Consider the following 15,140-nt stretch of genomic DNA (forward strand, 5'->3'; position numbering starts at 1 on the left):
AGAGGGGAATTCAAACTCTCAGACCCTTTCAGATATTACCAACAAAGAAACTAATTAATATGAACTGTGGCAGAGATTTTATTTTGACAGTCATCAAATAAGAACCGGACAGAATCTTCTACACTTTTACAGAAATATAATGGAATAACCATCAAATGAAAGTAATCTTAGGTGTGAACCTATTTCATTAGGATTCAAGAAGGTGTCACATCTTCTATGCGTTATGAAACCTTAATATTTTATTTGCTTCTGTAGATGCAAAAGATTCACTGTTTCCATTACATGAATTTCTCCCAACTCCTATATGAACTGTAACTCCTTCAACATACTAACATTCAACATATGGTGGAAGAAAGGACAGCATTCAATGTGTCTCTTCCCTTTTCACCTCTTTTCAAATATACAGAAAATGACATTTTCAACGAGTAATGGAAGAGTTAGGCCTCTGAGATGGGATGTATGTCACAGGTGAGTCTTGATAGTACATGCTATTAGCTGTGGGAGAAGCTTTAATAGCTTGTCAAAATAGGTTACTCATTAATAAAAAGTATCTAATAGTAAGTCCTTGATTAAAAAATAAAAAAAGGAGAGACAGAGTAAATACGCTCTGCATTCCAGTTGGGCAGATGTTTAATGAGCTATGGGCTCAGAAATCCTTTCAGAAGCGACAAAGATGTCAAAGATATCAGAAGGTTCTTCCAAAGAGGTACTGGGTTCTTGCTTTGAAAGCATTATGGTAGAAATGCCTCTCAAAATCTTTCCTGCACACAATCCCAATAATGCAAGTGCTTCCAACATATGTCTTTGGAAATCTATACGTTCTTGTATTGTGCTATTCAGGAACACAGACCATATGGAATGATGGTCTCTCTAGTCTACTCTTGACATAACCATGAAATACTGTACTCTAATGGTGCCTGTTTCTTTACAAAGACTAGATGTTTTAACAAATCTTGTCTGTTCAGAAAGATGGATAAAGAAATCAACTGGATTCATATTTTGATGTGCACAGAAGAGTCAAATAAACTGTAAGAAAAAGAGACATTCGTAATTAAAATCTTCAAATTTTCAATCCAGATGAAGCTCATCAGGAAAAAAAGCAAACAAACACCAAGACATTGATATTTGGTATGTCATCTTTGAGGATGAGGTAAAGCACTTTCAAGACATATTTGAGCTTATTTGCAAATGGGAAACAATCTTGAAGACATTAGCAAGAGATTGATTTGCAGAACAGCTTATTATCTTAAGTGCATGAAGAGGACACTGCACAAGCAATAGCAAAAGCAAGGCACGCACATGCAGAAATACACAAAGATACATTATGTGTCAGTCTTTATAGAGATATATAGACAAACACACATACAAATATGCGTAGTGTGGACACCAAGTGCAGTGGAACATTACCATGGGTTTCTGTGGAGTGACTAAACCAAGAAAACTTTTCTTTCTTCTTATCAGGCAAGCCAGCTGGAGTGCTTCCTTTCACAGACAAGATGGTCAAGTACCAGGAACAAGACATCAATAGAGAACATGCAGCCAGTGACAGGCAAAAGAAAAAAACAAGGAACTCAGCTTGCACATGACATCCACTTCTCTCAGAAAACTTCATCACGTGAATTAAAAGTACAAAATGAAAAAATAAGGTACATAAAAATAAAAAATATTATATCAGACCATCAGAGGATAACCTCCCCTTGCTTTGTGCTCTTTTTAAAATTTATCTTCTGAGAATAATAAGTGGTTGAATTGAAGTTTATGGGTGAAATCATTTTTCCAATGATTTCAATGGCAAAAGTCTTCTTGTTTGACTGTCTGACTATTGAAATCAATAAGTCTAAGGCACTCACAACATATCCCAAAGTTTTCCTCTAATCTTTAGTTCCAGGATCTGGACCAGCCCATTTTTGAATCAGATTTCTCGTTCTTTTTTTCCTAATTTTTGCAATATCAAGAAACTTTTCAAAAGTGATGGAGATGCTAAAGAAAAATTGTTGGGATAATTACATCTCTCAGTCTTTTCTCTGTCTTTTCCATGGTTCAGGCTAGTTGCTGATACTAACTCCCAAGCATTTACTGCACTGCACTGTTGGTAAATGTTAAGCACAGTAAAAAGTATTACAAAGCTATCATGTATAAGAAGAATGAGGGCCAGAAGTTAAAGGCCAGGATGGACAGGAGATGTGGACTGTAATCTCAAACATGGTATGTTCTCAGCAGAACAACCACTTAATTTTATGTGGCACCTCACCATCATCTTCAGTATCATGGATAGTCATGTGCATAGCTGCTATGAGGTTCATTTAGGCCAGTTAAAAAATCCTGAAAACAGAAGTTGCCACAGAAGATTTATGTATAAACTGGGGCTGAATATGAGATGAAGTAGACCAACTATTGCCCACACAGCTTTCTCTCTGATTCAGTTCTCAGAAACGCAGACCTTTTGCCCACACCCCAGCTCCAGTCTAGAAGCAAGGCAGGCATTTTCTGCAGTCAGGGTAATTAATTATTGGAACTATGCACCAAGAATGTTGGCAGTGAATCCACCACAAGAATGTTTTAATCATGAAAAGATGTTTTTCTAAATGGTGGGCTCTAGTCCAGACCAGAGCTATCAGGATCATGCTATATGGACTATGCCATCTCAGTGACTTCTTCCTCTTTGTAATTTTGGAAGTTGAGACAAAAGTGCATTTCCTCCTATCTAGACACAAAGTGACTTAGTGATGGAAATTCTGGTGCCTCACCTCCTGCTCCATATGTGATCAGTGACATATGCACTCTGTCAAGGGCTGTTTGCTGTCAAGTTCAAAAAATCAACTCCTTGTACCCAGATCAGAGGTCCCCACAGGGCTGGGTTCTGCCAGATGCAGTGTGCGCCTTGACCTTCAAGTAGATCCATAGATCTTCCATCTACCACAGGCTTTGCCTTGCAAGGCAATTCAGTATCCAAACTACACCACAGGCATTGTATCCTCATGCGCACAGTTCAACTGCACACCTGATACCTTGGGATATTAAGTTATACCTTAGAGTCGTAGTTGAATGACTGAACACCTATACTGTAGAAGGTGACTCCTTGGCACATGTGAGAGCAGGTTGTTAAAGGAATGAGAAGACATTTCCTCCAGACAGTTTGCCTTTGCAGGACTGCACCAGGAGCAGCAGTGCAGCTAACAGTGAGATGAGCACACTGAGCTGGCAGTTTGCCTCAACCAAACCAAATCAAGCCATACTATTCCAAACCACTGCAGTGAACTACTAACAACCACACAGGGCTAGAATACCTTTGAGCAGCCTGGTCTAGAGGTTGGCAACCCTACCCACAGCACGGGGGTTGAAACTAGATGATCTTTAAGGTCCTTTTCAACCCAGGTCATTCTATGATGATGCCATAGAAGATATGCAATCATGGTAGCTTTGCTTACATTGCAATCTTTTTCTGAATTTATCTTTAGTGATCACATCCATAATTCACTCAGGTTGATGGAATCTCCCATTAATTACACGTTTCCAAAGTAGCATAGGAACTTCTTTCCAAAGGGAAGTGAAACAGCTTTTAAACCATGCAGGTACTTCCTGATTTTGATAGAGTGCAAACCATGATGACCAGTATGTTTTATACTCTACAGTCACTGAAATATTTGCACTTCTTACATCTATCCACAGCATGGTTCATCTCTGAATACAGCATTTTCCTCCTGGACTACCTAAACTCTGATTTCACATTACTTACATAGTATTCCTACAGCAACTAAAGCAGCAAATGCTGTCTAGCTGCTTCCTTAAAAATAAACCTGACATAAGCTTCATGTTGTGTTAATTCTAGCTCTGAAACCTAGTGGACAGAAATAAGGACAAAGTCTGCAGTCTGTGAATGGTTGTAGGCAGATGTGCAAGACCCTTTGAGAGCCTCTGTTCCATGTCACCAGCATCAAGCTTTGATACCAGCCCTACACTTGCACTAACATATGTCCCTCCAACCAAATGCCCTGTGGACATGTAATAAATTACTAGATGGCAGGTTGCCAAGAGATAGCCAGCTGCTCAAGTAAAAAGATAGACAGCACTTTCAAATCCCCTTCAATGTAGCACTGAAATATTTTGTGCCTTTCCACACTTAGGGAATAATATATAGTTGCATTTCAGAAATATCACTACCACTGTTGCATTTTGCATTTGTGGCAGTCTTGTCATCTTGACAGTGGAGGTAATTCTAATATTGAAATTTATCTCCATGGATTATAATGTTGCCACACTTGCTTGTTGCTGAATCTGACTTTAATGAATCTTGCTGTGAGAATTTAAAACCTGGATAAGATGATCCCTGGGCAAAGGATACCAGGTTCCACAAACATAGACAAAGCACACACATGTCACAGATGTTGACAGGATACATTACTAAATGACTATGCAGATCTTGATGTTAATTTTAGAACTGGATATGTGAGAAGCTGCATTGCCTGACTTGACATCTCTGATTCTATTTGAGCTATTTGAGTTAAGCTCCAGAGACAGACAGGTTCCTGTCACAGGTTTTCTGAGTGGCTCCCTCTGCCGCATGGACAGGCTGGGCATTTACCTTAGACACCTACACTGGGTACCTCACTTGGAACAGTGAGATAACTCAACAGTGTGTTCACTCCTATTCAAAGAGACTTGCAGTGAGTTTTCAGATTAAGAAAAGGAAAAATACACCTCAGTGTGTATTCTGAAGTGCTCATTAGGACTGCTGGAATTGAATGACACTGCAAAATAAGGCCTAAGTCACCCCTTTTGCCCATGCTGCTAGTTGATATCAGATTAACCCGATGTCACTGCTACTTTATTGTGTAACCTTGGCCATATGACCAAGTCTTTCTCACATATCTGTTCCATTTCTCTAAAATGGGGATTATAATTCTGCACTCACCTTGCAAATCTTTTTGAGATTTGTGGATGAAACATATTACTCTAAGCCCTAAGTACTATAGCTATTACTGATGCTAATGCCTCCCAAGTGGGAATCCGCAGAACTATAATGCAAATCGAAAGAGCAAAGAAGTCTTGTGAATTCTCCAGCTGAGATTTAAGATTTTTTTTTCCATCAAGCACAACAAGAATAAATTAAAGTATTCAGGCTGCTCCCTTTACCAGAATGTGCATCAAGTGAATGACTTTGTCTGCCCTAAGAGCCCCGCTTCCCAAGGTGCCTCTCCTGCCCATCATTCCACAAATGAGTTTATGGACAGCTGTCAGAATCTCAACACGCTCATTATTTTTTTTTTTTTCAGTGGAGGGCTCACATTTTTAATTAATATGTGAATATTGCTTAGTTTTCCTCTTCTCATTGCCTGTTCAGAAATGCTGTACTCATTCATCTTATTCATTAATGTAAATAAGATACAGCTTTTATTCTGCTACACGGGTTCACTGTCTCATGAACAATCAGTGAGTGTTCTTAAATGCAAGCAGCATGCACAGAGTAAATCATGCAGAGGTAAGTGAATATTTTTCTCTAGATCAATTCCTGTTTTTTTTTTTTTTTTTTCCCAGGAAAATATAATAGTTGTGGCTATTATATGGGATACATACATATAGGATATATGGGATGTATAGGATATATGGGATGTATGGGATATATGGGATATATGGGATACAACATATTATACGTGTGGGGAATGCTGTCAGAGTTTCTGTTTGGAAAAGGAGCTCAGTTCTGCAATGGGAAGGCTTCTACTAGAGAAGAGGAAAGGGAACTTGGAGCCGGGCTCTTGGTGGTTATGTATCTCTCAAAGACAGACACAATGCATCAGTAAATCTAACACTATAAAAAACACTATAAAAACACTATAAAAAAAAGTCCAGAAAAACTGTGAAAATGCTTATCAAGGATTCAGAGGCCAACACCCATAAAGATGGCATTACACACAACATGACATTAAATACATGTAACAGAAACACTCTGAATAACCTAATTTTGGGTTATACAAATGACTGCAATTGGCAGGAGAGAGGGAGCTTGAGCTGCAGTTGCACTCAAGGTCAAACCCGGGAGAGCAATGAAGAGCCATGAAGTGGTTGTCAGTTGCATCTGCTTCAGTCAAAAAGACCTTGACACCAGTGCGTAACCAGCAGCAAAGACAGAGCAGCTGGGATGCAGCATAGGGTTTATTGTTGCAGTAGAACTGGGCTGAGAAGACTGGTACAGCGCAGCACAGCTTACCAACAGGCACAGGGGTAGGAACATTGCTAAATACTGAGATGGTGTACTGTAAGTCTCACATTTCACTTTATATACATATAAATAATATATTTTACAGTATAAATTGCAACATCTATCTTTCATATAAAAAGCCTTGCTTTCACATGTCTTTCTCCCCTTCCTGAGTGTCACCAAAGGCAGGTTTACTTTCTATGACATTGAGGGGACACAGCCATGGGCTTAGCAAACTTATATGATCCACAAAGAGGAGCAGGGGAGAGAGAGAGAGATCTGTATCAGCTGTGCAGGCATGTGATTAAGAGATCTATCATTAACACATGCGGATTACTGGCACCTACAAATGCATTATCTTGCCACCAGCTAATCTTCCTGGGACTTATTTTAGTACAACAAACATCTTGTCTACCTTAAACAGGCATATTTCAGATTAAATATTCCAATTTTCTGCTTCTTACAGTATAATCAACTGCAATATGCAGCATTCCACTATTTTTTCTTCATTTTATCCAGTAGGGAGAACGCACATTTCAGAAAAGCACAGCCAAACTTCTGGCCCTGACAAGAGACAGCCTTTGCAAGCCTCTGACATATATATTGACTGATGTATATTTGAAAGGAAGAACTAAAAACTCTCTGTGTGCATCCCTGCAAGAAGGGCAGAGGTAGTTTTTGCATAGCCCGTGGTGTCTCAAATAACTCAGAAGCACAGGGCCTTCCAGAAAGGTGTTTAACACTGTTACAAAAAGGCCAAATTAATGATTTCCCTGGGTAACTGCTGGTTCTGCTGTGCTAACACCTTAGTCTGCATTAGGAGCCCATTGACTGTTGTGCAGAGTTTCTGCCTTCAAGAGCTATGAGAGCAACCTGTGTTAACCCCCTGCAGTGAAAGACAGATGGGCTGGGTCACAGAATGACAGAGCTGCTACCAGAACAGATCTTGAAAGATGCTTCTCCCCTAAATCTGGATCCTCGTATGATATCCTAAACTTGTTTTCTCATCTGATAAATGTTTTGTATTGTTTGCCTTTCCTAGGAACAACAGCCAATGCACCAAAGTGCAAGGCATTGACTTGCCAAGATGTAGTTTATAGCCTCATTTTCTGCTCTCGGTCTAATACTTTTTAGCACAGAATTCTGGAGCAATTCAATTTAAAAAAAAGAGAGGAGAGGAGAGGAGAGGAGAGGAGAGGAGAGGAGAGGAGAGGAGAGGAGAGGAGAGGAGAGGAGAGGAGAGGGGAGGGGAGGGGAGGGGAGGGGAGGGGAGGGGAGGGGAGGGGAGGGGAGGAGAGGAGAGGAGAGGGAAGGGAAGGGAAGGGAAGGGAAGGGAAGGGAAGGGAAGGGAAGGGAAGGGAAGGGAAGGGAAGGGAAGGGAAGGGAAGGGAAGGAAGGAAGGAAGGAAGGAAAGGGAAGGAAGGAAAGGGAAGGGAAGGGAAGGAAAGGAAAGGAAAGGAAAGGAAAGGAAAGGAAAGGAAAGGAAAGGAAAGGAAAGGAAAGGGAAGGAAAGGAAAGGAAAGGAAAGGAAAGGAAAAGGACAGTGAAACAACAGAGGATCTATGACATTTTCAACAATACTTTGTGCTAGTGAAGAAATCAGAACTGCACATTCCAAGTGGGTCTGCAAGATCTCTCTCTCATTCTTTAAGATTTTGAACAGAAGAAAGTGGGGTAAACAGCAGTGCCATCAAATGTGCTTGAAACTACTCAATAAATGATACACAGACACAAGAAGCATGAGCACATCGCTTGAAAATCAAAAAGATTCTAATAATGCAGACTGGCAGGCATCTAACAAATAAGAGCATGAGAGCTGCAAACATTGTAGATAATGTGTTGGGAAGGGATCCAAAGGTTGATGAAACAAAATGAATAAAATAATTAGCAACCAAGAAAGTGCCCTGAAGAGAGAATAATCAGCAACTAAAAAAAAGACAAAATCCTTCTGACTTTCATCACTTTTGTCCCTCTAATAATCACAAGGCTACTTATATTCTGCATACTTGCATTGTTATTAGTGGAAATTATCAGCACATAAGCTTCAAGTCCAAATGTGGTTAATGCAGGTCATGTGTTTCCTTAAATTCCTGTGCAGGAGGAAACTTTTGCATCTGCCCATCCATAGAAATATACACCTGGGTGGTGAATCAGTAACTTTGATGAGGATCTCTACTTCAGCAAAAGCATCTTTGTTCTTTCAGTTCACAGCCCTATGAATCTGTCTTCCCTGCAGAGTCTGGGAGAAGCAAAAAAAATTACAGAAGCCAGTTCTAACTTGATCTGCTTAGGTCATCAGAAACACTCCAGGGAGTGCTGCTCACCACCTAGATTGCCAAGCTTTAAAGTGACTGAGATGCAGCACTAGCTGTTTTATGACATCCCTGTCTGTCGCAAGCCATTTCAAGGTTGGTGACACCTGAAGACCTGGTAAGTGGTCTACGGTTTATGAGCTTGAACACATAAGAGAATGTGTCAGGACAGCAGAGACTGTGCTTATGTTTGGATGCTTCAGTGAGTCAGGAGCTCACAGCGCAAATCTTTCCCAAGAGGAGCGTACACAGCCCTGCAGCTGGGAAGTTTGGGCAGGGATTGTGCCTGGGCTGAGAAGAACAAGAAGATAGGTCTCTCTGAGGACTGTCTTGTATTGAAGAAGGAAATTATTCTTTTGGAGGCTGGCTCTTGTTGGCAGAACATCATGCAAATGAAAAGTGAATGTGGGGGACAAATTCTATTATTTCAAAGGACAGTCATGGCACCTAGGCAGATGCTGGGTCACAGGTGAATAAGCTGTTGGAAAGAACAATAGAAGTGACTGATTATTTAATCTGAGATATGCCTGCAAGCTGAAAGAGTGGTCTATGCATGTCCAATATCTAAAGGGAATCTGTAAGAAAAAAGGGGAGAGACAATCACAACAGATTTTAGCAGGATCTGTTTTGATAGGAAAAGGGGAAATGGTTTCCAACTAAAGGGGGGGGGGGAGGAGATTTTGATTAGATATGAGGAAAAAGATTTTTACAGTAAGGGTGGTGAGGCACTGTCACAGGGTTGCCCAGAGAGGTGGTGGGTGCCCCATCCCTGGAGACACCCAAGGTCAGGCTGGACGGGGCTCTGAGCAACCTGATCTGCCTGTGGGTGTCCCTGTTCACTGCAGGGGGGTTGGACTGAGTGACTTCTAAGGGACCCTTCCAAATCAAACAATTCCATGATTCTATGTTAAGTGCATGCTGGAAGATGCAACATAGGAGTAGCTTAAAATATTTGAGCTTTAATATTATCAAGAAAAGAGAGCAACAAGGCACTCCCTGAGCAGTCCCACTGCACAGGATGTGCCTGAGAGAGATTAATTTTCAGTAAGTGCAGACATTTTTAGTAGCGGGCTTCATTTGGGATGCATGAGAAAGATCATGGGTAATGCCTTCCTGATCATGAATAATCAAACAGTTCTGTTCACTGATCAATGGGTAATATAAACACATGCATTAGGTACAGGTCACTCTTAAGCCAGGACTGTGGGAAAGTGATGAACCCTTGCTGTTAGTGCTCATAGATCTCACTGACAGATTCTGAAAACGAAATCACCTCTTCTAGTATGAAATGCACATAAATTTCCACTTTTAAGCCCTACTCTGTTACATTCCTTCTGTGCCTAGTAAATAAAATGCTTGCAATTTTGTCTGCTGCTCCTGCATGTAGTGTTCTTTCAGACACTTTTGCTAACATAATGACTAGTCTGATACTAGACACTATTATCACAATAACGTGAGTCAGAAGCATGAGACATGCTAGCTGGGCAGGCCGAGTTACTGTGCAGCCAGGAGAAAAGCAAAGAATTCAAGTTAAAGAGTTTTGTCCTTAAAGTCAGCTTGTCAAACCAGTAATTAAAGCTTTTACATCTCTTGAGTAGAGCACCGAGAATAGGTCCATTACAGCAATCCAAAGGAACAGGCATTTTATTTTAGCCTAGAAAGAATAGATTCTTAGTTTGCAAATACTTGGAGCACTCAGGAGAGTGAGGGACTGATAACAACAGCTTGAGCTGAGCTTAGCGTGGGCAGGTGTTATGCAAGCTTCCCTCACACAGCTGTGTTAAAGCAAGTAATTAGTGACCTTGCATAGCCATGTTATTCTGCTCATGGTTCTTCAAACAGCTAGATAATACACCTACATTTTGATCTGCACATCTGTGAGGATCCATGCAACTCTGCCACTGAAGTATTGCTCTGATGTTTAGCCCTCCTGTTATTTCATTTCAGCCTCTGGTTTTTAATGCCATTGGTAACCTCCCCATCTTGATCTCCACTGACTCCCAAATGCACCTACTAGTGCATCCCCTGCAGATCTCTACAGTTTGCTTTTCATAGAATCACAGAATTATCAATGTTGGAAAAGAACACTAAGATCATTTAGTCCAACTGCCAACCCATCACCACCATGGACGCTAATGATGTCCCTCAGTGCCACTCATAGAGTCATGTTTCACTGCAGCCATTCTTCAAGCAGGCAAGAAGTGAGGTACATCACGCTGTGCCCTGTGAGCTGTACACAGAAATGAAGGTGTAAGCAGCACTACAAACATCCATGGACCCTTCAGCTGAATTTCAATATGGGCCTCAAGACCTAAAAGGCCAAATCTCTCATCTGTTGACTTACTTCTACAATCCTGCTCACTGAAGAGCTGCTGCAGTCAACAGGCAGACTCAGTGCCACAGCTATTTTCAGTTCCCCAGTTGGAAACATTTCCCTTCCCCTGCCACCTCTGGGCTTGATGTCATTTATGAGATAACCAAAATGAGAGGTCTGCTTTTCTTCTCAGGAGCAAACCCAACCAGAGATTTTTATCCTATTAGCAGACTGTACTGGAGAGGATGGGAAGGTTCTCATTCAATAAGTAAATGTGATTGGTCACAGAGCAAGCGTGTAACTGCTCTTCCATCACAGCCATGCCTGTATCAGGGTCCTGCCACAAGTTTTCCAGGCTTCCACCTAAGTGCTGAGTGCCATTCACAGCTGTCAATCCTCAGCTGTGCCAAAACTGGCTATCAGATCAGTCACACAAACACACTGCTCAGCTGTGTAATGTCCCCCAGACGGCCTGTCACCATGCTGTGCTATAGGGACATCACTGCCTCACCAAGCTCCCATCAGCTACAGCTCATCACACTGCTCCACCATGCTGCCATCACAACAGCAGGGCTAGCTGTCTAACCCTACTTGCATTTAAAACAAAACACCATTATTTTTGCCTCCTTGTGTGACTGCTTGTGACTGCTTATGAGTCCATTTAAGAAAGCAACTGGCTGCTGGAGCTAAGATAGCTGTGAGGGGCAGGGAAGAGAAGGATATGGTATTTCCCCAGGGGAGCTCTGCTAATGCTCTTCCTGCCTCCCTCAGTCTGCCCTTGCTCAAACCACACTTAGTTGGCTCTTATGAGGCACTGGATGGCATTTAGAATGTCCCACATCAGCTGAAATCTCCTAGCTTGCACAAAACTAAAGCATAAAGCCTCAACTGCTATATTTTATGTGCCAGTCTATAATGAAAGTCTTGGGTACCATGAAGTATCTAAAGTGCTATTCCCTTCTATATTAGCTTTGCTTTTCCAGTAAAAGAAAAAAAGAAAAAAAAAAAGGAATTATAAAATTACAATACCACCTTTTGCCCATTCAGACTCTAAACTCTTGGAACCAAAACTGTCTTTGATTTCTGTACATACCCCTAATTTTTATTTGTGTGTCAATGTCAGGCACACTTTGGCCCTGATGTCATCTGGCAGTAATGTAATATGATTGATTCTCACCCTCAGCAGCTGTTCCTACCTCCAAACACACGTTCCCTGTCCGTCAGCAATCATTATTGAACACCATAGCCTCTCTTCTGACAGTTTGCTATATCACATAAAAAAGTCCTCGGGGTTGCAGCTGCTATCCTGCTCCACTGATGCTTTTCTCTCAGTGGAGAGACACTTAAGGCTATATCTGTGATAACTGTTTTTCAAACATACAGCACTGGACAATCTTACTGACTTCAGCAAGAAATGCTGAACACTCCACAGTTTTGCGAATCATTCTGTGAATGCCCTTATAGTGATTTAAGAGTATACTTTAAGCCTCTACTTAAAAGATCTGGCCTTGCTCTACATATATACATTCAAATTGAGGGTTTATGGCATTTCTTCTTAAAATTTTCTGTAGAGTTCATGGCACTGAATGCCTTCTGCACCTTCCTAACCATGGGAAATAACACACATACAATCTGTCAGGAGGTAAGGCAATGGCACTTTCCTCAAAGACAGTTGCCTCTAATGTCCCTTCAGGAGAAGTGGAATCACAGTGTAAGCAGATAAATCTTGACAGCTTCCAGAAGTACTTCCTAACAGGGCAGGTGGAGATTAATTTATTTGCACGGAGGTGTCTTCCCCAGCTATATAAACAATGGATTCTCTCTAAAGCCTTACCATTGAAGATATTTCTCTGTAACACATTAGTACTAAAGAGGATTCCTACATCAACATAAGTCTTTCTTCCAGCAGGCAAAACAGAGGTGCTATCTCACCAGACAGTCTTTACTAGGGAAATAGCTTTTATAGCAGATAAACTTAATGTCCTATCAACATAAATGTCATCCTCTCTGTGCTGTAGCTGGTCACACTTCACTGCTCTAGCAGTGCTCAGTGTAGCTTTGTGCTCCAGGTTACAAGGATCAGGGAAGGGAGGAGCTTGAAAAACTGAAGTTAGACAACACTAACCAGATCCTCAGCTACAAGACAGGTGAGCACGTGCAGATCACCAAAACATTTTCAGTCACAGAGAATCTAACTTTTTTTCCCAGACATGAACTATAGCACACTGGCAGCTTATTTAATTTATGTGCCGTTTGATTCTGTAAGGGAATAGAAAGAAAAAAATTAAGCCACAGGCACAGTTGTGGACTTTGTTCTCACACTGCCCTCCATCTTGTGCAACGATGGCAGCAGCAGAAGACTCAGGAGGTGCTCACTGCAACAACAGTCCCTGGGTCAGTTAATTATCTCAGATCTCCACTAAACACCAGAGTCCCTCCAAGGAGCTGGCTGCTTGGGTCAGACACATGCCTGAATTTGTCTCAGCTCCCCTAAACTGAAGAGTTACTCCACTCCAAACAATGCCAGGTCTCCTGATGCTATGTTGGAGCAAATCAGAATTATAGACTGCAGAGTTGGCCATAGCGTTATCCTGAGGCTTCTTGAGTACCAGCAGTCTTTCTTCTTTTGCTCTCCACTCAAACAAAGGCACCCATTTGTCTTCTCCATATCTTCCTCTTGAGGCTTGAGCTAGATTTCATTTGGGTTAGATGGGATTTAGCTAACTGCAGCAGTAACCATCAACAGAGAAGAAAGAAGGATTTCAAAACAGTTGCCCACATTTTTTTTTTATGATTAAAGCTTCCCTTCAGCCACAAAGGAAGGAAGAGAAACTGGGAAGTTGTGAAATCTAAGGACAATGAACCTAACTGCTGCTTTTTAATAAAAGCTCAGTTGTTAAATTACATTACTAATTAAAAACAATTCTATTGATTGACTTAGTTAATTACAAAGTGAACAATCCATACTTCCAGGGTAATGAGAAAACTGTATTGAAGTGTATAATATAACTACAGTGCTTTTCCAGGGAAGGAAAATTTTTCCAGACCATCCTGATCAAATCAATAAATGCCTTATGCTATACAATATAAGGTAAAAACTCTGGTATAAAGGACAGAGCAGTAGCATCTCTCTGACTGAGAGATGTCTCTGACTCTCACACTGAGAGGGTGGGTGGCCTTCAGAACATCATGTAGCCTTTTTTGTGCCTTTTTCTCTAAACTAGGTCATGGAATCATAGAATGGCTTAGGATGGAGACCTTAAAGCCCACCCAGTCCCAACACCCTGCTGTGGGCAGGGCTGCCACCCAGCAGCTCAGGCTGCCCAGGGCCTCATCCAACCTGGCCTTGAACAGCACCAGGAATGGGGCATCCACAAATTTTCAGGGCAGCCTTTGCCAGAGCCTCACCACTCAGTGAGTAAAAAAATTTCACCTAACATCTAAACTAAAGCTGCCTTCTTTTAGTTTAAAATCCAATCCCCCTTGTCTTCTAACTATCAGATCATGTAAAAAGTCCTGCTTGTAAGCTCCCTTCAAGTACTAGAAGGCTGCAATGAGGCTTCCCTGGCACATTCTCTTCTCCAAACTAAACAAGCCCAACTCCCTCAACCTATCTTCATAGGAAAGGTGCTACAGCCCTCTGATCATCTTCGTGGCCCTCCTCTGGACCCACTACAACTGCTCCACATCCTTCCTATACTGGAGGACCCAGGCCTGGATGCCAGCCTCCAGATGGGCCTCACAAGGGCAGAGAAGAGAGGGACAATCTCCTCCCTCTCCCTGCTGGCCAGCCCTCTTCTGATGCAGCCAGGGATACAGTTGGCTTTCCAGGCTGCAAGGACACATAGCTACTCACAGCCAGCTTCTCATCCACCAGGACTTTTAAGTCCTTCTCTGCAGGTCTGCTCTCAATGAATTCTTCTATCAGCCTGCACTCATATCTGGGATTGCTCTGACTCAAGTGCAAACCTTGCTGAACTTCATTAGGCTCTTATGTGATCAGTTTTAGAGCAGTTCTCTTCCTTCCATTGTGTCAATTGCATCTTTCTGTTTGCTGTCATCAACAAACACACTGAGGGTATAGTCAATCGCACTATCTAGGTCATTGATGTTGAAGAACACTGGTCCCAAGATGGAACCCTGGGCATACCACTCACAACTGGCCTCCATCTGGACACAGAGTCATTAACCACAACCTTCTGGCTGTGACCATCCAACCAATTCTTTATCCAATTAATAGTCCAGCCTTCAAATCCATATCTCTCCAACTTAGAGATAAGGAAGTGCTGCGGGACTGTGTCAAAGGCCTTGCACAAGT

General features: G+C 41.7%; 1 protein-coding gene across 18 annotated transcripts in view; it reads right to left on the reverse strand.

Moving 5' to 3' along the window:
- Window positions 1-15,140, reverse strand: part of CACNA1C (calcium voltage-gated channel subunit alpha1 C) — a 476,647-nt gene that overhangs the window by 122,007 nt on the left and 339,500 nt on the right. For 11 of the 18 annotated variants that reach the window (XM_052667542.1, XM_052667556.1, XM_052667545.1 and 8 more), the window contains exon 10: window positions 1,408-1,482. The exons of the other annotated variants lie outside the window; for them this stretch is intronic. In XM_052667542.1, coding sequence (XP_052523502.1) covers window positions 1,408-1,482 — 75 coding nt within the window. The remainder of the gene's footprint in view (window positions 1-1,407; window positions 1,483-15,140) is intronic. 18 annotated transcript variants of the gene reach the window in all.

This window comes from Tympanuchus pallidicinctus, unplaced genomic scaffold (assembly GCF_026119805.1).
Source record: "Tympanuchus pallidicinctus isolate F22 unplaced genomic scaffold, pur_lepc_1.0 scaffold8, whole genome shotgun sequence".
Lineage (NCBI taxonomy): Eukaryota > Metazoa > Chordata > Aves > Galliformes > Phasianidae > Tympanuchus > Tympanuchus pallidicinctus.